We start from the raw sequence: 25,405 nt of genomic DNA, 5'->3' as shown, positions 1-25,405 counted from the left end.
ATATAGCAGCACCTTTTTCCTGGTGCATGTTTATCATCCTAATGTTCCCAGGGTTATAGACTTCCTACTTACTTCTTCCAAGTAAGACTGCAGTCTTGATATCAGCCCTCCCAAGCTGAAGTCTAAAATTTGGATTAAAACTCATGAATCACTTTCGAAAGTTTTTAAGATAGGGAAACAATTACATCAAAAAATGCTCCAGTGCAGACACCAAAAGAACTGGATTCAGAACACTGTTCTGAAGTAGGTGGGGCAAGGGAGGAACTTCTGAAACATGTGCTCAGTTATTTTCCTTATAAAAGGGGAAGGAGGGAATGATTAAATCAAAGAAACAGGGGTGACACTTCCCAAATACTGGTCCTGCTGTACCCAGCCATTCCTGGTGAGTCTTCCATTATTCTTGAGTCTTCCACATGCGTCGTACTGTAGAAGAAAGGTTATACTTTCTACATGTTCCTTCTGCCTCTGGTTAGAACAGAACCTTAAAGTTCAGAAAGGAGATTACAGGAAGCGTATCTCAATATTCTGCTTCGATTAATGCAGAATTATTAATGTTGTCCAAGGAGGGGATGAGGAAAGCAATCAAAAGAACATGGTCATCTTTTGATCCAGACTTAACAGGATGGAAAAATTATCTTCATCTCTTTTTTCCCACCCATAGGAAGGAACTGAAGGCTTGTAAGCAAAGATCTGAATCTTCTCTCTGATTTGCTATGGCAGGGTCAACCCTCCCTGAAACCAATCAAGGGTCTACACTCCCTTAAACCGCATTGGTGACAGTCATTAAAGCAGTGTTTTTCAGATGTTTTGGAGTGGGACACACCTTCAAACTCTTGCATGCTAGATTTACTCTAATTCTGATCACTAAAATGTCTACCAAGTTCTTTCAGTTGCTTAAACAGAAGAGTATTTGCTGGTGTATTTCCTGGTAACTGGAAAGTACATCTATCTGCTAACCACTTGCAAAATGTCTTGATTTCTCATTTATCATTGCTCCATAGGTATACTTCAGTTCCAGATTTGTTGACGGCACCTGAGACATCATGCAGACTCTTTTGGGACTCTCCCTCTGCTTTGTGCTTGTTACTACAGGTAAGGATAGGTTTGTCCTCTCCCAGGAAAACATTACAACTTCTAGGACGATCCGATCTTTGCTTGCTTGTTTTGCTTGTATATTTTGGTTTGTGTAGCAAATCACTAATAATTGGTGAAACAAATTAGATTAATTTCAGGTTTCTTTTCTTCTTACTGCGACTCTTCTAAGCTCGGTTATAAAGCTAACTTTTCAGTCCCTGGCAGGATTTATTCATTTACACTCAACAGAATTTGTAAACACACCTCAAAGTCATGGTAGCTTATGAAAGATGACTCCTAATTATTAAGAAAAATGCAAACATCCCAGAATATCATCTGTCTTCATTTGGGACAGTTCATCCAATTCCTGCAACTGACCATTTTTGCATCGTTCTGCAAAACAGAGGAGAAGGAGGTTGCTTTTGTGTAAACTGACAATTCTCGCCATCTCAAGAGTTTTATATATGTATTCTCGAAGGCTTTCACGGCCGGGATCTGATGGTTGTTGTGGGTTTTTCAGGCTCTTTGGCCGTGTTCTGAAGGTTGTTCTTCCTGATGTTTCGCCAGTTTCTTTGGCCGGCATCTTCAGAGAACAGGAGTAGGAACTCGGTCCATGCTCTGTTGCTGTTTATAGCCATAAATACTCAACTATCCAACAAACAGCAACAGAGCATGGACAGAGTTCCCACTCCAGTCCTCTGAAGATGCCGGCCTCAGAGACTGGAAAAAGTCAGGAAGAACAACCTTCAGGACACGGCCAAAGAGCCTGAAAAACCCGCAACAACCATCAATTTTATATATATTGGTTGGATGAACTGCCCCATATATATAACTATATATACCTATACCTATACCTATACCTATACCTATAACTATAACTATAACTATAACTATACCTAACTATAATGAGAGAGAGAGAGGGAGGGAGGGAGGGAGAGAGAGTTGTATATAGTTATATAGAGTTTTATATATATAAACTCTCTCTATATATAACTCTATATTTAACTCTCTCTCTCTCTCTCGTTATAATTATAGTTATAGTTATAGTTATAGTTATATATACTTATATATACGGGGCAGTTCTACATGTAACTAAGAATGGAAGATAGATATTTAGAATGGTCTATGTTGAAAGCTAGTAAAAGTTTTTTTTTCCAGGAATATTTTTAGTGGTGTAATAAATCTGCCTTTGCTTTTCTGTAACATTATTTACTCCACTGCTTCTTATATACTGAACTTAGGACAATGTTTATATTAATTTTGTGACAGGATATACTGGATAAAAGTGACCTAAATAAAGTAATCTATCTGTTATTGGATGTTAACAAGGCAATAACAGATAGAGTGGCGAGCTTCACATTGGCTGCCCAGAAGTTAAGGAGTGAGCATCTGAAGACCCACATGAAATGATTTGGCTTTTTAAAATTGAAATGATGGGTACATTTTAATATTTCTGTATTTTTTATTTAACCCAGCTTTTTAGTGAATGCACACATCTGTATTTGTACTTTTTAATCTGCTAGCATTGTGTTTTTTTCAGCTGCCACCATGCTTGTGTTGTCGTTGTTGTTTTTTAATTGTTAAATTGTGTCTGACTCTGCATGACCCCATGGACCAGAGCACGCCAGGCCCTCCCGTCTTCCACTGCCTCCCGGAGTTGGGTCAAAGTCATGTTGGTCGCTTCGGTGACACTGTCCAATCATCTTGTCCTCTGTCATCCCCTTCTCCTCTTGCCTTCACACTTTCCCAACATCAGGGTCTTTTCCAGGGAGTCTTCTCATGAGATGGCCAAAGTATTGGAGCCTCAGCTTCAGGATCTGTCCTTCCAGGGAGCACTTGGGGTTGATTTCTTGTGTATATATTATTATTTGTACTTGTGTTTTAAATTGGTAGAAGCTGGATGACCACAGTGGACAAAACAATACAATTTTTGAGTAAGGACCACATAGGTTTATATTTGCTTGTGTGTGTGTAGAAGTGTACTTTTTCCTAACATCATCTCATGTGCCTTAGACATGGCACCCGCCATCACAGCATGATGTCTGAGTTGCTCCTTCTTTGTTGCAGGGGCGACCTTGGAGTGTGAAGTCTGTGCAGGTGTGGGCACTACCTGTACTGGCACCATGCAGACTTGCGAGGCTGGCGAGGATACCTGTGTCATCGTTGTATCCGAAAGTTCAGTGAGTGAGTGGAAACTTTTACCAGGCCATCTGGATCAGCCCTCCTGTTAGACCTCCAGACGTGCAGCCCACAGATGGTGTCAGATCTTGGGGGGGTTGTGTTGAAACAATACATTGACATTTGCAGACTTCTAGGAAAGGACAACGCTGGCATTTATTGGGTTTTCAGTCTGTATTAGAGTGAATGGATCAGTCAGGGATATTTGTGACCTTGCTACCTCTTGGAGCGCCTTTCCCTCAGAGCAACTTTCCATGCCACCTGCACCTCCCAGGTCTTGATGCTGAGAATTTTGATTATAACGTGTATTCTCATAACATCAGCAGAGTAAGGAGATATTGGTTAGCAGAGATACGTGTGACACTATGTCACTGAGAAAGTAAAACCAACAACTTGGTCTATCTGTTTACATATATACATAGAGAATAGACAGCATAACATGACATGAAGCATCACATAGCATAGGAAAAAGTGATCTGACTTACAGCAGATAAAGACATTCATTTTACACAGGACTTATGTACAGTTCTGAGACCAGTCAGAAAATACATTACTTCATTTTCTGTTACACAAAGCTTCATCATATGTACAGATGTACAACATTAAGTCTTAATCCTTGATACCCACACTGGAATACAATCAGTACAATGACTCAGGTATGTTTATTTTATGGCTGGAAAACGCCCAGAGCAGCAGTAAGGCCACTAGATGGTGTGCTATTAAAATATAATTAATGAATAAAATTATATTAAATTAACAATAAATCAAATATTTAAGACAACAACTTTTTTATTATTTTTATTTTTATTATTATTTTTATTATTATTTTTATTATTATTATTATTATTATTATTATTATTATTATTATTATTATTATTATTATTATTATTATTATTATTATTATTATTATTATTATTATTATTATTATTATTATTATTTCTGTAAATGAAATCTATTGTGGTCAGACAGTATTTCTAGAAAATGTGCACCTTTTTGTGCATTTTTGAACATGCACATATTGTTTGCATGCTATCTGCCCATGAACCAAAGTGTGTGTTTGCATGAATGTTGCACACTAGGCAAAGAGATGCATTTTATTGGATGTTTTTCTTCTTGTACCGTGCAGATTACCAAATCCAACATGCATCCAGTCCACACAGCACATAGGGATACTGTGGACTGCCTTATACAGGAAATTCAGTTTGGTCAGCATTTGATAAGCCCACAGAGGTTAGAGCCATTGGTGGCAACTGATCAGAACAGCTGTAGATCACCTCCTCTATAAGAGATGATATTCCTCTCTAGACCAGCTGTTGGGGAACATAAGATGGGGATTGTTGTACAACCTATGTTGTACAGGTGGGCTTTCCATAGGCAACAGGTTCGCCACTCTGTGAGCAGAATGTTGGACTAGATCATCCATGGACTGGATCATTTGATATAGCACAACTTCTCTTAAATTCTCCAGTCCATTTCTTGATGGTGTGAATCAGGGACAGTCTTCTTCCCTCTGAAAGAGCATCACTCTCTGAGTACGATTCTGTAACCAATGGTGTATCCACCTGACACTTGATCTATCCAGCCCACACCTAGTTAGCTTGCTAATCAGGAGATCATGGGGCACTTTGTCAAAAGCTTCGCTGAAGTCAAGATATACTACATCTACAACATTCCCTCCGTCTATCAGGGAGGTGAACAAAAAAACGAGATCAAATTAGTTTGGGAGGATTTGTTCTTGGCAAATCCATGTTTGCTCCTTCTTATTACTACATTGTTTTCTAGCTGCTTGCACAATGACCGCTTTACGATCTCTTCCAGAATTTTGGATGTCAGGCTGACTGGCCTGTAGTTTCCAGGTTCCTATTTTTTGCCCTTTTTGAAGACAGAGACAAAATATTTCTTTTCTAATCTTAATTTCACAGGTGAATCTGTCATTAATGACCATATTTCACATGTCTTTATACCATTCCTCCATATTGAATTGGTTGTTATTTTTTCCAGTTTTTTTGAAAATATCAGCCTTGCCACAGTTACTATAATAGTAATTAATTTTCTTCTCCCTTTAATTGATTATTATTCCTCACATTCATTAAGACTATCATTGAAGGCATTTGTACAACAATATCTATTATTTCATGTATCTCTTCAGTGGGCAATGATATTTAATGCAAATGTTTGCACCATTTCCAAGCGAATGCAAGAAGGCATCCAGTAAGAGTCCCTTACACAAGCACAATCCCACATAATCCATCATTGGCTGAATGGAAGTGTGAACAGGATTGTGCCCATTACGACAATAAAAGAGCTAGTAGTGACTCTTGGTGACATCTGAATCTTACATCTTCCTGAAGAAACTTAGGTCTAGAACTGAGATCTTTTGCGTGTAGAAAGACTATCCTATAATTATGGTACAACTCTTTCCAGGCACCTTCTGTATATTCAGACTTTGTCCAGGACAAAGTTATTTTTTGGTCATTGGCCCCATTGGCTAGGATTTTCTGGGAGATATCATCCAAAAATATGTTTTCTTCATCTCTAGCCCAAGCTTTTAATACCAATTGAAGATCAGTGTCATCAAAAGAAATAAACCAATGTCTACCATAGCTTTTAATTTGTATAGTTACCCACAGTGTTGTTGTTTTTTTAATTAAACCATCGTACTTGTGATGATAGAACTTCTTGTTTTCCTTATAACAGAAAAGAGAATAACATTCCTTAGAAATATGGTGTGAACTTCTATATCTCTACCCAAAAAGCATATCAGACAAAAACAAAATAATAATAAACAAATAAAGAAGCAAAAGAACGCTGTGGCCCCTTAAAAGACGAACAGCTGTATTCGAAGCATGGCAGGCAAAACCAAAATAAAAATAAAAACAAAGGAACAAATGAAAAAGACAAAAGCATTGTCTCAAAGAGTAACTGCTATATTTTAAGGTGAGCTTTTATGAGCAAGTCCACTTCCTCACCCAAAAGCAAGCTCTGCTGGGATCAAGAGGACCTGCTCTCAGGTGAGCAGCCTAGGCTAGGACTGCAGCTGTAGACAGACAGACAGACAGACAGAGAGAGAGAGAGAGAGAGAGAGAGGATGTCCTGAGAGAAGGGGAGGCTTCAGATTTTCCCCCTCTAAATATGGGTAAAGGTCAGTGATAAGATGGAGAAGTACCAAAATCAGCCCCCATCTTCTTCTCTTTTTTTCCTGCAGTGGGAATACAAACAAAGAGTGTGATTAAATCCTGTGAATCATCCAGCATCTGTCAACACGGGCCACAATACATGCATTTCGGCCATGGACAGGATATGAGGACAAGCTTGGCTTGTTGTGTGGGAGATGCTTGCAGAACTGCAACTCCACAATGTAAGTACTTTGTCTGTCTGTCTGTCCGTCCGTCCGTCCGTCCGTCCGTCCGTCCGTCTGTCTGTCTGTCTGTCTGTCTGTCTGTCTGTCTGTCTGTGGTGGCGCTATGGGTTAAACTGCTGAAGCCTCTGTGCTGCAAGGTCAGAAGACTTTGCAACCCCTTGAGGATCATGACCCCTACTCTGGGAAACACTGTGTTGTAAGATGCTTTTGCAATAAATATGGGTTTTCGTTATACAATGACAACAAGGCTAATCCTGGGCATAACATATTCTTTGATTGGTTGTTTACAAGCCACCTCAAGAAATCATATGCTTCCAATAAACTGGAAGAAAATTTAATAGAATATTTCTATTGTAAACAATCCATCTTTTCAATATGGGAATGGCCAACCTGGAAGGGACATTACAGCTTGCTCTAAAGTTATGGGGTTGCTACTTCATTTCCTCATGTTTCCCTCCTCTTCTACCCCTCAAACTGATGATCTTCTACTGCTGTGTTTCAGTGCCTCCAATCATCTCTAAACCCAACGGGAAACAATGCCCAGCCTGTTTCAATGTGTTTTCTGGAAACTGCAACCCAAATAAGACGGTAGATTGTGTTGGCCCAGAGACCGAGTGTCTTGATTTGGAAGCAACAGTTACTTATGGTAATTTTTCCATATCAGTGTATGGTAGCTAGACAAGAACAAAACACAACAAAAACTAAGCAGGAATGAGACTTCCTTTTTAGCTATGCAGAAGAAGGAATGTCAGATGATTCAATTCTGCACAAGTACAGTACATGCAAATTCTATTTTGGATACATCCAAACTCTATTTTGCATTTGACTATGATGGGTAATCCTCAGTTAGCAGACACATACAAGACCTAATCAGGTACAGTGGTGCCTCGCTTAACGGCCGCCCCGTTTAATGACGAAACCGCATAGCGACGAAGATTTTGCAATCGCTTTTGCGATTGCATTGCGATGTTCCCTATGGGGAAAAATCGCTTTGCGATGATCGGTACCCTGTTTCGCTTACCAATCATTGCAAAGCAATGATTTCTAACAGCTGATCGGCGGTTCCAAAATGGCCACCGGGTAAACAAAATGGCCACCCGCTGTGTTTTCGCGCCGATTCCTCGCTTACCGGGCAGCGAAAATGGTGGTCGTATGGAGGATTTTCACTTTAAGGTGAGTTTTAAGCTCATAGGAACGCATTCAAGGGGTTTCAATGCATTCCTATGGGCTTTTTAAAATTGCATAGCGACGAAATCGCTTTGCAGCGATTTTTGCTGTACCGATTATCGTCGCTATGCAAGGCACCACTGTATATGAGAATCCAGTGTTCTCAACAATCTTAACAGAGAATGCCTAATCCTGCACCCTCCAACCTTGCTTCCTTCACATGACCACCAATGCGTTTGAAGATCTGAATGTCCTTGCTCTCCACATGAGCAAATACTGAGGTTCTCCAGTTATTGCTAATGGATAGTGTTTACTTATGAGCAAATGGTAGCACACGTGTAAAAGGAACGATGATGGTCATCAAGGCACTATGAAAGGAATTGGCATGGCCATTCCCAGTGACAGATCCATAAGCTGGATATGAGCTCTTGATACATTCTTGGTTATAGAATATTTTGCGCAGAAGGTTACCTGAATGATCAACTCCTTTGTCGTGTACAAGCTTGTCATGGTTTGTTCTTTGAAAGGGACAACTCATGAAAGCAGACAGTTCTATAGGAGTTGGCCATTCTTTGATAAGTGATCAGGAATGTCCTGGGAGTTATAAAACCTAGGTGGGGGAACATTTCTTTCTGGAATCTGTAGCTCCTTTTGACTCCATTTTCTCTCCTCTGTCCAGGAAAGATTGTGGCCGCTGTTATGCAGAAGGGCTGTGTCACTAAAGGGGCATGCAATGATACCAAAGTAAATGAAGTCAAGTTGGCAGGAATTCGCACCAATGTTAAAAAGCTGGAATGCAAACCAGCCTCCGACATTGCCTAATAAGGTCAATCGCCTTCTTGGTACTTTCTGCTGATCAATGGCCTTGCATCTGGCTACAAAATCTTGCATCGTATCTCTGTATGCTTACTCGTAACTGTCTATAAAGCAATTTCTGCCTCCCAGGAGTCTTTGCTGGTCTATCTGGGTGAATCAAATAAAACTTAACTTGCATGAACAAACATAGAAGCTGCTACTTTGTACTTTTAGTTGAGATAATTTTGAAGGAAAGAATTCACTTAATTTGGGCTCCACTCTCCACTGATATCAGACACTTCCTTGTATAGATCATATAACGAAATGGGTCCTAATTAGAGATGGGGGTGACTCATCATTTTGGCAAGTCGTCCCACTTCGTGAGTCGTCAAAAGTTGAGGATTCACGAAACACAAACTTGCCCCCATGAAGCGACGAATAACGAAGCTATTCTTCGATTTGTGGGGGTTATTTTTAAAAAAACAGCTGTCAAAATCAATTACGACTTACGATGACCATTTTCAGGGTTTTCCAGGTAGAGAATGCTCAGAAGAGGTTTACCATCTCCTTTTTCAGGACTGTGGCCTAGGACTAAGCAGATTGACCAAGGCCACACAACCTTTCTCTACTCAGAGGAGGCCCAGTGGGGAATTGAACTTCCAGCCTCTAGCTCTGCAGCCAGATCATTAAGCCACTGAGCTATCCAACCTCCAAAAACGATACCAACAATGATTGGGCAAAGTTCAAGTAAGCAACAACTAACAGGTTTTTCACTGACCATAGTTCTGTGGAGTATAGTCAGTATCATCACCTGTATGTGGGTGCATGCCACACATGATGAAGTGATACTGTAGTCCCTGAAAGTCTATGCAATAACAAAAATGTGTTCAACCTGTCAGGTGCCACAAAATGGCTTCTTTTTGGCTTCAGTAGATTAGCATGGTTATTCTTCCCCCGAAGAAGAAAAAAAAATCAAATAGATGACATGGAAGAGCCTTCTGCACCCATATCACCACTAATTATTAGTATTATGTCATTATTACAACAATTCCCAAATTGGCTGTGATGGTTAGATACTAAAATATGAAGCCTTTTGAAGATTGCAAGGCATTCTCAACCTCTCCCTCATCATAAATTGAACACATCATGACTAAAGTCATTCACCACCATTTCCCCCATCACTCCCCAAGTGAACGGACTTGGGGTTCTGAAGTTGAACGTTCTACATGATAATGGTTCCCAACTAAAACTCCCAGATGTTTTCCCCATGAGCTCTGCTGGCCAGGATTTCTGGGAGCTGTAGTACCAAGAACATGTGGGACCTAAGTTTGGGATCACTGATATAGGATGGTGTGAGATTCTGGTTTCCCTTTTTTTTCCTGACAAAACAGCCAGGTTTTACTGTTTAAATTACACCAGTCACTTGGATTCTAGACCTAATCACACTGTTCTGTTGCCCCAGTCTCTGAGAAGAACAAGAGAAATGAGTAAGTTCTGCCTGAGTCTTACTGAATGGCCCTGTTCACCATCTTACATGGTCCTTTCTTCCAAATGAAGTGGGAATGGAGAGAGAACCAGGGTTGAACTACATGATACACTTAGTACATATTTAGTGGAGGTACCCTGTGGGGACATGGTGGCACAGCGGGTTAAACTGCAGAAGCCTGTCTACTGCAAGGTCAGAAGACCAGCCGTCGTAAGATCAAATCTACGCAACGGAGTGAGCTCCCATCGCTTGTCCCAGCTCCTGCCAACCTAGCAGTTCAAAAGCATGTAAAAATATGAGTGGATAAATAGGGACCACCTTGGTGGGAAGGTAATGGAGTTCCGTGTCTAGTTGCACTGGCCACATGACCACGGAAACTGTCTTCGGACAAACGCTGGCTCTATGGCTTGGAGACGGGGATGAGCACTGCGCCCTAGAGTTGGACACGACTGGACTAAATGTCAAGGGGAACTTTTACCTTTACCTTACCCTGTGATTAGCTCTGACAATGGGATTTCCTTACATATGCATACCTTAGTAATCAGACATTTAAATTAATGCCTTGTTTACCTGCTGGAGACAAGTAACAAAACAAAGCATGCTGGAATGCAAAATTGGGAGATGAAGAAGTGTACATGTTGGGAGAAACAGACATCTTTCACCAGGTGCAGAAGCACTGCTTCTAAATATGGGCTCAGTCAGGGTTGAGTGGTCACAGAGGGGACAGGACTGGTTCAAAATCTGAGGAGACACTGAGTAAAGTGTTCTCTGTTAGGCCTCCTCATCCACCAGATGGACCTGGTGAAGTTACCAGGAGATGGTTGTTTAGTCCCAAATAGCCTTGACTGACCATTGGCTTGGTCAAAACATGGAGTCCTCCCATTCTCCAAAGCCTCCCAGAGTGCTGGTAGGTCAAAAACCACTACGAGGAATGAAATGTATTTGCACACCTAAACAAGTCCCAACCCGTTTGGAGTTATGCTGGGCCAAAGGTCTTTTGAAGGGGAACATCTGCATTGCTGAGATTCTGGGACCAACCTAAGAATTTCAAGTGCTGCTACCAGCTCTACCCTCAGTCTTCGGCTCAGAAATTCAGGATTTCACTTCCTGCCACTCCAGGTGAGGAAAGCTTAGACCAATGGTTCCCAATCTTGGGTCCCCAGATGTTCTTGGACTAAAACTCCCAGATGCCTTCACCACTATTTGTACTGGCTAGGATTTCTGGAAGTTGTAGTCCAAGAACATCTGGGGACCCAAGATCACAGCCATCACACCAGGAATTATGGGTTCCATGGTCAAAAACTTACCTAACCCTAATCTTAACCTTAACTCTAACCGCAATGTTAGCCCTAAACCTACAGCCAATACTTCCCAGTCTTTGCCCTAAAGGCTTTAGGGCAGCCCCTCATCTTCACGACTGTTTTTGAAAGACCTGTAGGTCCCAGAAGACTTGGTGATCTGTGGCTTCTAGAGCTGATTTGGGTTGTGTTTCTAAGACCTCTTCTGAGAAGCTGGATCAGAGTTGTTTTCTCCAAGCATAATCCACTTCCCCTTTATTTCTACTTACAGCAAACAACAGGCTAAAAAACATGTCAGTCAGTCAGTCAGTCAGTCAGTCAGTCAGTCAGTCAGTCAGTCAGTCAGTCAGTCAGTCAGTCTGTCTGTCTGTCTGTCTATCTATCTATCTATCTATCTATCTATCTATCTATCTATCTATCTATCTATCTATCTATCTATCTATCTATCTATCTATCTATCTATCTATCTATCTATCTATCTATCTATCTATCTATCTATCTATCTATCTATCTATCTATCTATCTATCTATCTATCTATCTATTTAGACTTCTTTACCGCCCATCTAGAACATGTCTACTCTGGGCGGTTTACACAAAATACTAAAACCCGAAGATACAAATATAATAAATGAAAACATTAAAAATAAGTCCCATTTTTACTACAAGAGTTCAAGATGAGGAAAAAAGGAAAAAGAAGAGGTAAAGCTAAGCAATGGCTGTTGGGAAGGCCTGCTTGTAGGGCCAGGTCTTTAATTTTCTCTTGAAAGCCCTCAGCGAAGGGGCCAGGTGGATCTCTACAGGTAAGTTGTTCTAGAGATGAGGAGTCACTGCGGAGAAGGCCCGGTTTTTAGTTTTTTCCCTCCAGGTCTCTCTCAGAGTTAGGTCCCTCAACTGCCTAGCCTGGCTGGAATGGGTCTATGCATACATGGTAATATGTATAAGTGTTTTCTGACTAGAATATGGACTTTTAAAATCTTTTTTTTCCGGTCAGTGGCCAAGAGTTTCTTGACCTGTCATGGGTTTCCTGAACTTCTTTCATGTTAATGCAAACCAGCTTTGAATAGATTTTTGAGCACACTTTCTGAGAAAGGTCACAATGTCATCATCTTTTTGTGACCACCTTCACCAAAGGAAAGGGGAAGCAATTCTGAAGCATGCCATCTTCCTTTGTGGGAAACAAGTAACTTGGTTTTATAACCCGCCCCACAGTATTTCACACACAAACCCTCTGATCTGAACTTCTCATTTCTTCTGCCTGCCTCGTTCATTTCAGAGCTTCTGGTAAGTGTCTTCTGGGTCTAAAATGTTGAAAGCTTTCTATTGTTTCTGAAAATTGGTGAAATGATTCTATCGAAAAAACACTTTGCTCCAAATTCAGTGCAAGAGTGAATAGACTATGTATGGTTCAACATAAACAAAAACACACTAATAATCAGGGCCACTAGCCCCATCACCTTCTGGTGATGCAGTGACAGATTTTACTTGGAGGCAGTGACAGATTTTACTTTCTTGGGCTCCATGATCACTGCAGATGGTTACAGCAGCCACGAAATTAAAAGACACCTGCTTCTTGGGAGAAAAGCAATGAGAAACCTAGACAGCATCTTAAAAAGGAGAAACATCACCTTGCCAACAAAGGTCTGCATTGTCAAAGCTATGGTTTTTCCAGTAGCGATGTATGGAAATGAGAGCTGGACCATAAAGAAGGTTGACTGCTGAAGAATTAATGCTTTTGAATTGTGGTGCTGGAGGAGGCTCTTGAGAGTGCCCTGGACTGCAAGGAGATCAAACCTATCAATTCTGAAGGAAATCAACCCTGAGTGCTCACTGGAAGGACAGATCCTGAAGCTGAGGCTCCAATCCTTTGGCCATCTCATGAGAAAAGAAGACTCCCTGGAAAAGACCCTGATGTTGGGAAAGTGTGAAGGCAGGAGGAGAAGGGGACGACAGAGGATGAGATGGCTGGATGGTGTCATCGAAGCGACCAACATGGATTTAGCCCAACTCCAGGAGGCAGTGGAAGACAGGAGGGCCTGGTGTGCTCTGGTCCATGGGGTCATGAAGAGTTGGACATGACTAAACGACTAAACAACAACAACAAGTCATCATTAACACTTTGAAGTCAATGAGGAAACGAATGGGCAGCCAATGCAAAGTAGTCAGAATGGGAGAGATACGTATGCTAGAATTTTCTCACTCCACTAAGTAATCTGGCTGCCACATTCTGCACCATTTGAAGCTTCCGCATTAACCTCAAAGGTAGCCCCACGTAGAGCACATTACAGTGGTCTAATCTTGAGATTACAAGCGCGTGGACCCTTGTGTGGGAGTCGTGTGGTGCAGTGGTTAAACTGCATTGGTGCAATGAAGACACTGCTCATCACCTGATTTTGATCTGAATGGACTCAGGTAGTCGACTTGCGGTTGACTCAGCCTTCCATCCTTCTGAGGTGGCTTAATTGAGTACCTAGCTCAGTGGTGGGGGTGGGCAATGTGTAGCCTGCATAATTAATCTGTCAACCACCCAGAGAGGTGCTTTAAGCACTGTGGGGTGCTATATAAGCAGCCCACTCTGCTTTGCTTTCCACAAATTAGCTGAAATCCTGTGGATCTTTGCATAGTGTAAAGTTATGCCCACATAAGTCTAGGCAACCAGCATTGAACAATCTGATTGTGCAATCAATCCTATTGTTCCCATCACGGATGTTATATTCAACACAGAGTGGAAGCACATTCTGAATATCACTCCTGCCCTGTCTCATTTGCAGTAATACTTTCACAGTTCTGCATCGTGTACCTGAAGCACTGCAATGGGATTTCAGCCATGGACACCTCAGCTTGTTGTGAATGTGTATCTCTTTTGGAAATGATGGATTGCATTGCCTTTTTGGGACTAACTTTGGAAGAAGACTGAACTTGGATTTTTAAAAGCTCTTAGAAGCACAGAATAATTGATTTGCGAGGGGCCTATAAGGCTATTGAGTCCAACCCCCTTCTCAATGCAGGGATACACATCAAAACAGATCAGAGAGGGGTTTTTCCAATTGTTGGTTGTAGTTGGTTTTTTTGGCTGTTTGGCTGCGGTTCTGGAGGTTTTTCTTCCTAACGTTTTGCCCACCTCTGTGGCCGGCATCTTCAGAGGACAGGAGCTAAAATTCTGTCTGTGTTCTGGTATAGTGTGTGGGATTGTTGAATATTTGTAGCTGTGGGAGCAGTTGTTGTTGTTGTTGTTGTTGTTGTTGTTGTTGTTGTTGTTGTTGTTGTTGTTGTTGTTGTTGTTGTTTTCAGGAGACTAGGTGTTTCCTGTGATCAGGATGGGTTTTTTTTGTTATGGGTGTTTTGTTGTGATAAGGGGGGGATGATCTGTCACTGTGATTGATGGATTTCATTGGCGAGTCTGCAGTGATCACCGGTCCTTGTGGCTGCCCAATTCTTCACAAGGAATTTTGGGAAACTGATTTTTGATTTCGCTCCACTGGCTTCATCAATAACATTCAAGATTACTAAAGCCCTGCAGATCCCATTCCCATTTTGCTGGATTTCTTTTTTTAAATGAAGTCCTCCAAAAGAAAGTCATTTGTTTCCATTGCTTTGAAAAGTAGTTTTATTCATTTATCCGCATGGCAAAATAAAGTGGAAATGAGTGGTCCTGAAGGGAAGAAGCGGGTTTACAGCAATTGACCAAAAAAAGTTGCAGTTATTTGTTTCCATCATCCTCAACCAGGATGGCAGCTGGCCCTGTTGCCTGTGGGATGCTGGGGGCAGTGGTCCACAGAAGCAGCTTCGAGAGCAAGAGGTTGTTATGGAGTCCTTCAAGCTGCAACAGGAGCTGGGGTGCATGAAACCTTCATAATGTTGGTATCGATTCCTGCAGAACTTGTCTGACCTTCTTTCGCAGCACACACATTTTCAGTAACGCAGCCCTTCATGATGACATTTACAACAAACTTTCCTGGAGACAAAAGTCACGGTAGTGTGTTAGAAAAGAAGGAGGAAATCCTGGGCCCATAACTATTCCTCTTTGGTGCTGAGAACTTGACATGCTGCATGGTGCATAACGTGGTGGCCAAAGACCAAGAAGGTTGTATCCAAATATAAACTGGGCCAAAAAATAAGTACACCTCTAAGAAAGCTGAGCATCTTCTGGAAGTGGGAAGATCATGATGGTACCCTGAACGTTGCTGTTCGGCTGGCTGATTATGACTGCATGATGTACACAGAAGCCAAGGTGGGGCTACCTCCAGAGTTTCAGTGGCCAATCATGCCCATCTCCAGACTTAGAGGACTTCACTTACCCCTGCAAACCCTACCTTTAGCATTTTTAGTTTAAGAAAAATCGAATGGCCCAAAAGATTAAATTTTTTAAAATTAAACAATGAGAAGTTTAGGAGTTTCCCTGGATACAGGGGTCCTCAAAATGTGAAAAAGTACCTCCACTAACTGTGCTAGAGCACACAAGGAAACTAACCCACTTGTTAAAATTTGAGATGCACGGGGAGGGGTGCTGGGGACCCCATTTCACCCCCTGAAAGTTCTCAAGCAGCTCAAGGCCCAATGTATTCTGGAAGGCTTTAATGGCCAGGAGATAGGGTGATCAGCGTGTTTTTGAGGTGGATGTATTGCTGTGTTAAGTGGGAGAGATTATCTGTCACTGTGGTTGATGGGTGTCTTTAGCTGGTCTTTTTTGTGCAAGGATCCCTGGTCCTCTACCCAGCCACAAGGACCAGGGATCATTGCACAAAAAAGACCAGCTAAAGACACCCATCAACCACAGTGACAGATAATCTCTCCCACTTAACACAGCAATACATCCACAATAAAAACACGCTGGTCACCCTATCTCCTGAAAAGGACAAAAGCTGTTCCCACAGCAATAAATACTCAACTATCCAACAAACAGCAACAGAGCATGGACAGAGTTCCTACTCCAGTCCTCTGAAGGTGCCGGCCACAGAGACTGGCGAAACGTCAGGAAGAACAACCTTCAGAACATGGCCAAAGAGCCCGAAAAACCCATAAACACTAGCTCAAGGCACCTTTTGCCCACTCTTAGCATTAAACTCTGGAATTTCCTTTCAGACTTTTGCATGCAGGAAAGGTAGCTGTTTTCAAAACAACACCACACTTCTGGGAGTCTTCTGGGAGGTGGTGGTGGTGGTTTTAATAGACACACTCTGTGAGTGACTTGTTTTCAAAATATAAATGAGTCAGGCAGCCTGGTGGCTTCTTGCCACTCTTTGCCCTCAGAGCTTGAGGGCACTGCTGCAAACTTGCCAACCGTGTTAGTTGCAAAAATAGCGCATGGTGCAACACGCTCAGGAAAATAAGTCTTTCACAGTGGCTTGTAGAAAACACATTCAGTTACCCAGTTCCCAAGTTCCTTGTGAAAACAATTCATTCTTTCCCCCCACGCACACACCCCTTCTTTGCTGGCTGCTAACTTGGAAACCCTGGACTGCAAGGAGAACAAACCTATCCATTCTGAAGGAAATCAATCCTGAGTGCTCACTGGAAGGACAGATCCTGAAGCTGAGGCTCCAATACTTTGGCCATTTCATGAGAAGAGAAGACTCCCTGGAAAAGACCCTGATGTTGGGAAAGTGTGAAGGCAAGAGGAGAAGGGGATGACAGAGGATGAGATGGATGGACAGGGTCATCGAAGTGACCAACATGAATTTGACACAACTCCGGTAGGCAGTGGAAGACAGGAGGGCCTGGCGTGCTCTGGTCCATGAAGTCCATGGACACGACTAAACGACTAAACAACAACAAACTTGGAAAATTACCATATGTTACTTTCTGCACCATATCAAGGCAGTAATTCTCTTCTCCAGCACAATCCGCTGTTACTGTATCACATCCAGACGCCGAGAGGGAATAGCAGGCTGGGCATTGCTTTCCGTTAGGTTGCATTGCTGATGAAACTAAAACAAAACAGAGAACACTGCTCAGCTGTTGAGGCAAACATGATGATTAATGCACTGACGTTCAGAGGCTAAGAGCAGCTGAACAGCAAAAAAAAATTGCTCTTTTCAGAGAAGGAAAAGGAGATAATAACTCTCAGCTTCCTTGGTTTTGAAGCTAGGATGATGTGTTAAAATTAACTAACTCCTGATAATTAATCCAGAGTTTTCAATAACATATACAAGGTTGGAAGGTTCCCAACCTTGTGCATATATTATTTTATGAAATGAGCACATTGATGTTGCTTGTTGCTAGTTGTTTGAAGGTATATGATTAACTCATCTTTTTCTTTCCCATTGTTGGGCTGCAGCTCTCCTTGCTCATGACTCTTGGCCATGTGGACAAGAAATGGTGAGAAGCCAGGAATGGGGAGGGGATGTCATTGCTTTTGCTAATCAAAGCCCTGATGTTCCGACCTTGATGTCTAGCTTCAGTCCTGCTCTTCAGTAGACAGAACAGACCTATGCAGCTATAAGGTTCCCCCCCCCCCCAAAAAAAGCAGGGCAAGTGTGGCTTTTCAGATGTTTTTTGGCCCCAAATTTCCAACAGCTCCTGAAAACCTCAACCAACAGTAAAAACTCTAGGAGTTGCCATTAAGAAACATCTGGAGCACTGGTTCCCAACCTTAGATCTCCAGATGTTTTTGAGCCAAAACTCCCAGAAGCCTTCACAACTATCCTATTTCCCCAAAAATAAGACCTAACCTAAAAATAAGCCCTAGTATGATTTTTCAGGATGCTCGTAATACAAGCCCTACCCCAAAAAGGAGCCCCAGTTAAGTGAAACCCTACCTTCCGTCATTGCGCAACGACCAGAGGAAGATGACATGACCGTATTTGAATAAATGTAGATTGTTGTACATGAAAAAAGAGAAACCTCCCCTGAAAATAAGCCCCAATGTGTTTTTGGAGCAAAATTAATATTTATTTATTTATTTATTTATTGGACTTATATACCGCCTCATAGCTCTACAAGCACTCTCTGGGCGGTTTACAAATTAATTATACAGGCTACACATTGCCCCCCCAGCAAGCTGGGTACTCATTTTACTGACCTCGGAAGGATGGAAGCCTGAGTCAACCTTGAGCCGGCTACCTGGGATTTGAACCCCAGGTCGTGAGCACAGTTTTAGCTGCAGTAGAAACACGGTAGCTGTGCTGGCCAGGATTCCTGGGCATTGTAGTCCAAAGACATTTGGGGACCCCAAGGTTGGGGAGCTGTGATCTGTAATGCCACAACTACCCACCTTTGGTCCCCAGACAAATACCTACTTTGAGGAGAAGTGGTTCTACAGGCATCCCCCTCACAACAGGAGACGATTGTCCGAACATATCTGCCCTGTCCCAAGTTCATGTCCGTAGTGAGTGAGTTACACGCATTGGAATAATAGCACTGCTTCACCACCGTCTGAATTCTTTCTCCGGCTGCAAGAGAAGCAAAAGAGGGGAATTCACTTCTTGAACCTGTTTCTGAGTCTTGCCGTCCTGTGGTCACGATCCAGCCACCTAGAATTCCTTAAACAGATGTCCTCTTCCCCCTGAATCCGTTATTCAGTGGTTTCTCATTGTTGAATTCCGCCTCCCCCAATTCCAAATGCTTTAAATGCCCCTCCTATGCCTTAGATACCAGCAGTAAAACCTTTACTCTAACATGTGCTTATATTCTGCGGGCCACTCTTTTCTCCTGGCCCCTGTCCAACATTCAGTTGTGTCCACCAAGGCCTTATTTATTTTCTCAATTTATTTAAAGTAGTTCTGTCCTGTCTTTCTCCTCCAAAAGGGGCTCAAGGCAGCTCACATCGTGACAAAAGACAATATCCAAAAGCCAAAAACAGTCAATATGCAAATATTTAAAAAGAATTAAACGAGTATTATATGAAAAACGGTAAATGAAATCAATATTAAAACACATCGAAAACAACAAAGTACAACAATCCAGACCATCAGTCATCGAGGAAAAGACTGCCTGAAGAGAAAGGCCTTTGCCAGCTTCATGCCCTGCTTATGAGGGATCCAGGACATCTGAAGCAAAGCACGTTGGATATTGGAAGAAGGAGAAAACATTGGGTGAGACTGGAGTTATAGATTGATGCAGCAAAGCAGTTGATGGTGGTGGTCATCGTGGTTGTGCTGGTGGCATTATAGACTGGAAGCCTGGGACAAGGATAAGGTGAGGGCTGATGTTTCCATGCCATGGTGATTAATTTGCTTCCCTGAACCTTTAGGCTGGCTGCTCTTGGAAGCTAGCAGCTGGACCAGAGACAGACCCCAATTCTGACAGAGCAAGTAAAAAGTTTAGCCTTTGTTTCAAATGCAGAGAGCATTTTTCTGTCTTTTGTAGACCACACAATTGCAATTTAGAGATCCAAGCCCCTCAACTATCTCTGTCTTCTTATTTAGGTACAAGATGACTCATTTGAACTCGTGAAATGTCCTGTTCATGGCGTTGGAGTATGCAGATCAATTGTGTCCCAGTTTGCAGTGAGTGATTCTGCCGATTACTCAGTTCTACCCTGCTATTGGGGCACTATTGTGCACTGGTCACTTCCTGCCCCTCCTCTCTTTCTCTGTGTGCCTTCTTTCTTGAAGAAAGGCCTTTTTCCAGGATGGAGATTGCCTGACCACATGCTCTCTGATAGCTCTCTCTCCATCCACGCATCCATGCCATCCAGCCTTAGGGGGTGGTTTACCCACTTTAGAAACATTCTTCAAAGCTAAATAAACTTACCTGGAATATCTAAGACAAATGCCTTCTTTCTTTTTCACTCAAAGGCTATATTTTGGCCTTTGCTACTGAAATACTAAATTCTGTATTAATGCATACATAGGCATCCTTCAGTTTCGAGAGATTATGGTAACATGCTCTGAATCAAGGAGTGTCCTCTCCAGAGCATGAAGCCTGGGTAGAGTAATATGGAGGATAGGCTGTTACCCAAGCAGCAGATCCCCCCTCTCCACGTTGCTGAAATGGTCCAATGGAAAGGCAAGAGTCAATACAACTGGTTCCAGCAACGTCACAGGAGTTGGTAGAATGGCACCAACTGCCTCCAGGACTCCAGCTCCGGATTTTACCTCGAGGTTAACTCCTGAAGCATTTTCCATCAGTGGATATAGCCACAAGGCAGTGGAGGTTTGAAATTAGAGTTTTCCTTCTCCTAGATGGGGCTGCCTTCCAAGGCTGACGAGCCCCACCTACCCGGCCTGCTCTTTAATAGTGCAGAAGTATGATCTGACCCTTAAAACTTTCCTGCCTCCCAGGTGTATGTATTAATAAACCTTTTCTAAAGGTATTACAAGTTAACTCCACGTTTTTGACTTGGTACTTAATTTAGCTCATTGAAGATAATTGGTCAGAGAACACACAATGATCTCAAACCGATTGTACCACTTACCAAACCACGATTGGCCCTATTATTAGTCAAGGAAGGGAGCCATTTCAGGCAACAGATGCTGAGGGATGATGGGGCTGTCTCCCAACAGCTCCTCATGAATTCCCAAGCTGTTCCTCTCTGTTGAAGGACAGAACTGGGCACGCCACAAAACCTTGTGGTCTCCTGAACCATCTTGAGACATCCGGTAGATAGAGGATGCCATCCCACTGCAGCAACACTTAAAATGCTAATACGCTCAACTTCTCTGTGTAGACTAGGGAGAGTACACCATCTTATCTCAGGCAGGAAGATGTCTGGGACCAGCCCTGTACCAACCTAAGGAGTTTTCAGTCAATATGATGGCACAGGTGTCTTGACCGGGTTCACAGGTCATCATGGGGCCAGTACAGCTGTTGCCCATGCCATTACAAACTTCACATTCCAGAGAAGTGCCTGAAAGAGAGGAATAGAAACCAAGTTAAGAGCCATGTGTACAGGTTTGGAGAACTCTTGAATCCTAACGCTTTCTTCCTACTCTAATGAGTGCTATTAACCATTAAGGAGACCCTGCCAATGGACTATCTACAGCAATGGTCCCCAACCTTGGGCCTCCAGATGTTCTTGGACTTCAGCTCCCAGAAATCCTGGCCAGCAGAGGTGGTGGTGAAGGCTTCTGGGAGTTGTACTCCAAGAACATCTGGAGGCCCAAGGTTATCTACAGCACAAAGTGTGATCTATTAAGCAGCCACCGTTTCTACCAAAGTATGTTGGAATCTATAGTGTTGACAAAATTATCTCTTGGAGATCCTTAGTCTGTAATAGAACATTTTTTCAGCTTTTAGCCAAGTAATAAGCAATGAATACAAATTCCTGTTTATCATATCCCGCTTACCTGTTCTTAGAATCACGAGGAACAGGAAGGATCCCAAGATAGTCTGCATCTTGATGCCAAAGATCACAAGAGGAAGCAGTGAGAATCTGTAATGAGGATACCGGAGTTTTAAAAATGCCTAATATGTGCCAAGATTTTTCTCTCTAAGAAGTCCGAAATCTAAGTGCAAGCCCAGCTGAAAATAATGGAAATGTTCCTGTGACATTTTAAGGACTTACTTGATGAACATTTATTTGGCAATACTGTATGTATTTTCCCATAACGTTTTCATTATGCAGGTTTCTTGCCTTATTTCAAGTGATCAGGACCTCGGAAGCATATGTATCTGTTTGCCTGTCAGATCATCTGTTCACCCTATTGAAATGGAATCTAACAACAGTTTTTTTCCAGTTTCACAGCTGAGAGACTTGTGCTGTGAACCACAACACACCAGTGACCAAAGATTTCTAAGTCATGACCCACCTTCTGGTTTAATAATCAAGGATCAAATCACAGATGCTCAAAATAATTTGTTCATGACTGGCAATCCTAAATATCCACATTGAACCCCTTAAACATATTGTCAAGGTTGGAGGGATCCTCGGGAGAGGCAGAAAGACTTACCAGAAGTTTGTAGGTATGACACCGAGAAGGTGGAACCGCTGTTCTGTACTTCTGGCAGAAATAACGTTCTGATTCTCTCCTGCTTTGCTTTCCCCTTATAAAGACAGGGAAGGATTTATGTGTTTATTCCCTTCCTCCCCCTATCCCTTTAGCTTAGTGCAAATATAGGAAGATAACCTACACCTTGCCACGAGGAGGACAAACATCAGGGCAAAATACTTTTTTATCCGCTTGCAAAAGATGAAAGGCTTGGAAGGGGGAAGGAGGCACTGGAGGCTGCCAGAGGCCCACAGCCGTGCTAGGACTCCTATTCTCGGTGGTTGTTAGATTCCATCCTTTCCTTTTTCATGACTGTCACATCAAGTCCCTAATTAACTACTCTATGAAATAAAGTATTTACTAGTGATGGGCACCAATTAGAAAATTGTGATTTGTTTTGATTTGTGATTCATCAAGGTTGATGAATCACAAATAACAAATTTATATTTTTTTCCTGGCGAATAGATGAATCAATTTGTCAATTCATTTTTTCCCTTTAAAACCCTATAAAATGCGCCCCCAAGAAACTATATACATCTAAATCACAGGGAAGCTGCCCTGAACTCTCCTCTACAAGCCTTGCAAGTTTGATGAAAGCTGGGTTTCAGATATCCAAGTTGTACACCCATAAAGAGGGACCCCCCAGGAAAGCACCTTTTAGCGGCTGGCTTGGGAAAACTCAATCTTCACCAAACTCAGAAGGATTGTATAAGGAAGTCGTGGGAAGCTTCTCTGCAGTTTTGGTGTCTCTAGGTGCCTGGGAGTGTTTTATAGCCTAATAAATTGACAAATTTAAAAAATCACTACAAATGTATTGATTTATATTAATCGGGGCATTGATTCGGACAACTGCAAATCAACAAATTAGCAATTTTTGACAAATTTTGCAATTCAATTTTTAATTGATGCCCACCTCTAGTTTGTACTCTCAACTACTAACAAAGTTGACAGGGTCTGTTGTTGTTATTTCTGTTACTGGTAATGATTCATTGCTTTCTAGTTAAGTCTACTTACCCAATTGAGGTCAGATTAAAGCCAAAGTGTCCTAGAGCAAGTGAAGGTTTGAGGAAAGAACATTCTGAATGAAATGGAGATAGGAGAGTGATTGTAAGGAGACTGAAGGAGGAGACATCGCACTGAAAAAAGCTGTGCGATTATGGTAGAATGCAGGGAACTGGAGGGAAGCAATTTCATACAATTGCATTCCTACCAATTATTTTACATCCTATAGACCTATTGAGCCTAAAACTGTAAGGTAAAGGTAAAGGTTGCCCTTGACGTTTAGTCCAGTCATGTCCGACTCTAGGGCGCGGTGCTCATCCCCGTTTCCAAGCCACAGAGCCAGTGTTTTGTCCATAGACAGTTTCCGCGGTCACGTGGCCAGCACAACTAGACACGGAATGCTGTTACCTTCCCACCGAGATGGTCCCTATTTATCTACTCGCATTTGCATGCTTTCAAACAGCTAGGCTGGCAGGAGCAGGGACAAGCGACGGGAGCTATGCAACCAGATTTCAGCCATCATCTCCAAAGACGAGAAACCTGCCGTGTAATAATGGCCTGCTCCATCCCACCTCAAGGGAGAACTGGCCCAGCCATTCTCAGGCTGAGAGTTGCCTTCTGCACCTCTCATCCCGCTCGCAAATTTTCAGCCACAGTAATCACACAGCTATCTTTGTCAGCTTCAGAAGTCTGCAGGTTTCCAGTAAAGTTGGTGCCTAGACCCAAGTAAATGTCACACTTCAAAGTGACGCCTGGACAAAAGAAAAGGTTTTACACTATTTTAGGTTGATTAGAGCTCTTTCCTAAACCGGTAACTACTATTTGCTGCTCTCAGTTTTAATCAGAGAGTCAATTAAACTTCTGAACCCGGAATTTTATTGTACGGCAATGCAAACACAAGGGTGTTCCCACGCACATGATTTTGTAAGCTAGGTCGAACTTACAGTGGCAAGATATTGCTGAAAAGCTATGACGGATAAGAGATACATTCATTAAGTGACAGCCACCATTTTGATTTACATCGGTGCGAACGTGTTGACAAAAATGAAGAGGGAGGGAGGGAATGAGTGAGTGAGCATATGAGAAAAGACAAAAGATTATGACCTTAAAGATTAACAGGTTTATGTCATTGTGAGCTTTCATGAAGTTGATTTTGATCCATGAAAGCTCATGGTGGAATAACAAATTACTAGTCTCTAAGGTGCCAAGGGATTTCTCCCTTTCTGTCTCCTCGCCTTCTTTATTTTTGCCAGCACTCTGCTAAAGACTAACATGGCTACTTCTTAAGCAGTGTAAACTGAGATCCTCATAACCTGAACTGACTTTGTGACCCCATGGACCAGAGCACGCCAGGCCCTCCTGTCTTCCACTGCCTCCCGGAGTTGGGTCAAATTCATGTTGGTTGCTTCGCTGACACCGTCCAACCATCTCATCCTCTGTCATCCCCTTCTCCTCCTGCCTTCACACTTTCCTAACATCAGCATACATTTAGGCAAAATCACAAACTATGTAGCCCAATTAGTAAGTTTCTAGTATTTCCCTGTACTTGAAAATATCACTTTCTTTTTCTTTCTTTTCTTTTCTTTTCTTTTCTTTCTTTCTTTCTTTCTTTCTTTCTTTCTTTCTTTCTTTTTTTTTTTGGACAGTCATTCCCAGAATCCCCCAACAAACAGCTGTTACTGCTGTAAAATGTTTGACAGTCAGAGTAATCCTTAGTGATCTACAGCAGATCATGCAAAGATTGGCTGGTAGGTATAATTCTGTCTTCTGTCCACCACTCCGGTATGCCAGAGAGATGGCGGATGATTGGGCAGAGCAGACTTACCAAGTATCCCCAGGTGCCACCAAGAATCTTCACACAGAAGCTTTAGAACAGGCTTGTCCAACCTGCGGCCCAAGGGCCGCATGCAGCCCAGGTCAGCTCATAATGTGGCCCAATGCAATTTTTTATTTTCCAAGAAATTCCAAAGTTTTAAGTTACACTGCCAGTGCTTGCGGCCGGAATGTGGCCGGGGCATGTCATAACAGTAGAGGGGGAGAGAGGGAAGGAAGGAAGGAGTGGGAGGGGAGGGGACAGGGGGGCTGCGTGACTGCATTGCACCATCCCCGTCAATAGGCGGACCCCCTCCCGGCCCCATAAAGCCGCCGGAGTCGAAGCTGGCAGCCTCTGCTGTC

At 42.4% G+C, this 25,405-nt stretch overlaps 2 protein-coding genes across 2 annotated transcripts; one reads left to right on the top strand and one right to left on the bottom strand.

The window, feature by feature from the left end:
- The first annotated feature begins 253 nt into the window (after positions 1-253).
- Positions 254-8,781, top strand: LOC110089621 (phospholipase A2 inhibitor and Ly6/PLAUR domain-containing protein). Its single transcript, XM_020812803.3, has 6 exons — positions 254-382; positions 1,002-1,092; positions 3,142-3,258; positions 6,458-6,610; positions 7,116-7,259; positions 8,460-8,781. The coding sequence occupies exons 2-6, from the start codon at positions 1,044-1,046 to the stop codon at positions 8,600-8,602; spliced, it is 606 nt and encodes a 201-aa protein (XP_020668462.3). The 5' UTR covers positions 254-382; positions 1,002-1,043; the 3' UTR covers positions 8,603-8,781.
- Positions 8,782-14,946: 6,165 nt separating this feature from the next.
- Positions 14,947-22,435, bottom strand: LOC110070641 (phospholipase A2 inhibitor NAI). Its single transcript, XM_072979831.2, has 6 exons — positions 22,190-22,435; positions 21,587-21,672; positions 21,031-21,147; positions 18,596-18,748; positions 17,147-17,284; positions 14,947-15,312 (listed from the first exon to the last, which is right to left on the bottom strand). Exons 2-6 carry the CDS (start codon positions 21,633-21,635, stop codon positions 15,173-15,175), a joined length of 597 nt encoding a protein of 198 aa, XP_072835932.2. The 5' UTR covers positions 21,636-21,672; positions 22,190-22,435; the 3' UTR covers positions 14,947-15,172.
- Between the last annotated feature and the right edge of the window lie 2,970 nt (positions 22,436-25,405).

This window comes from Pogona vitticeps, chromosome 9, assembly GCF_051106095.1.
Source record: "Pogona vitticeps strain Pit_001003342236 chromosome 9, PviZW2.1, whole genome shotgun sequence".
In the NCBI taxonomy this organism is placed as follows: Eukaryota; Metazoa; Chordata; class Lepidosauria; order Squamata; family Agamidae; genus Pogona; species Pogona vitticeps.
The sequence above is the reverse complement of the archived record's forward strand: the minus strand, read 5'-3'. Positions and strand labels throughout refer to the sequence as shown.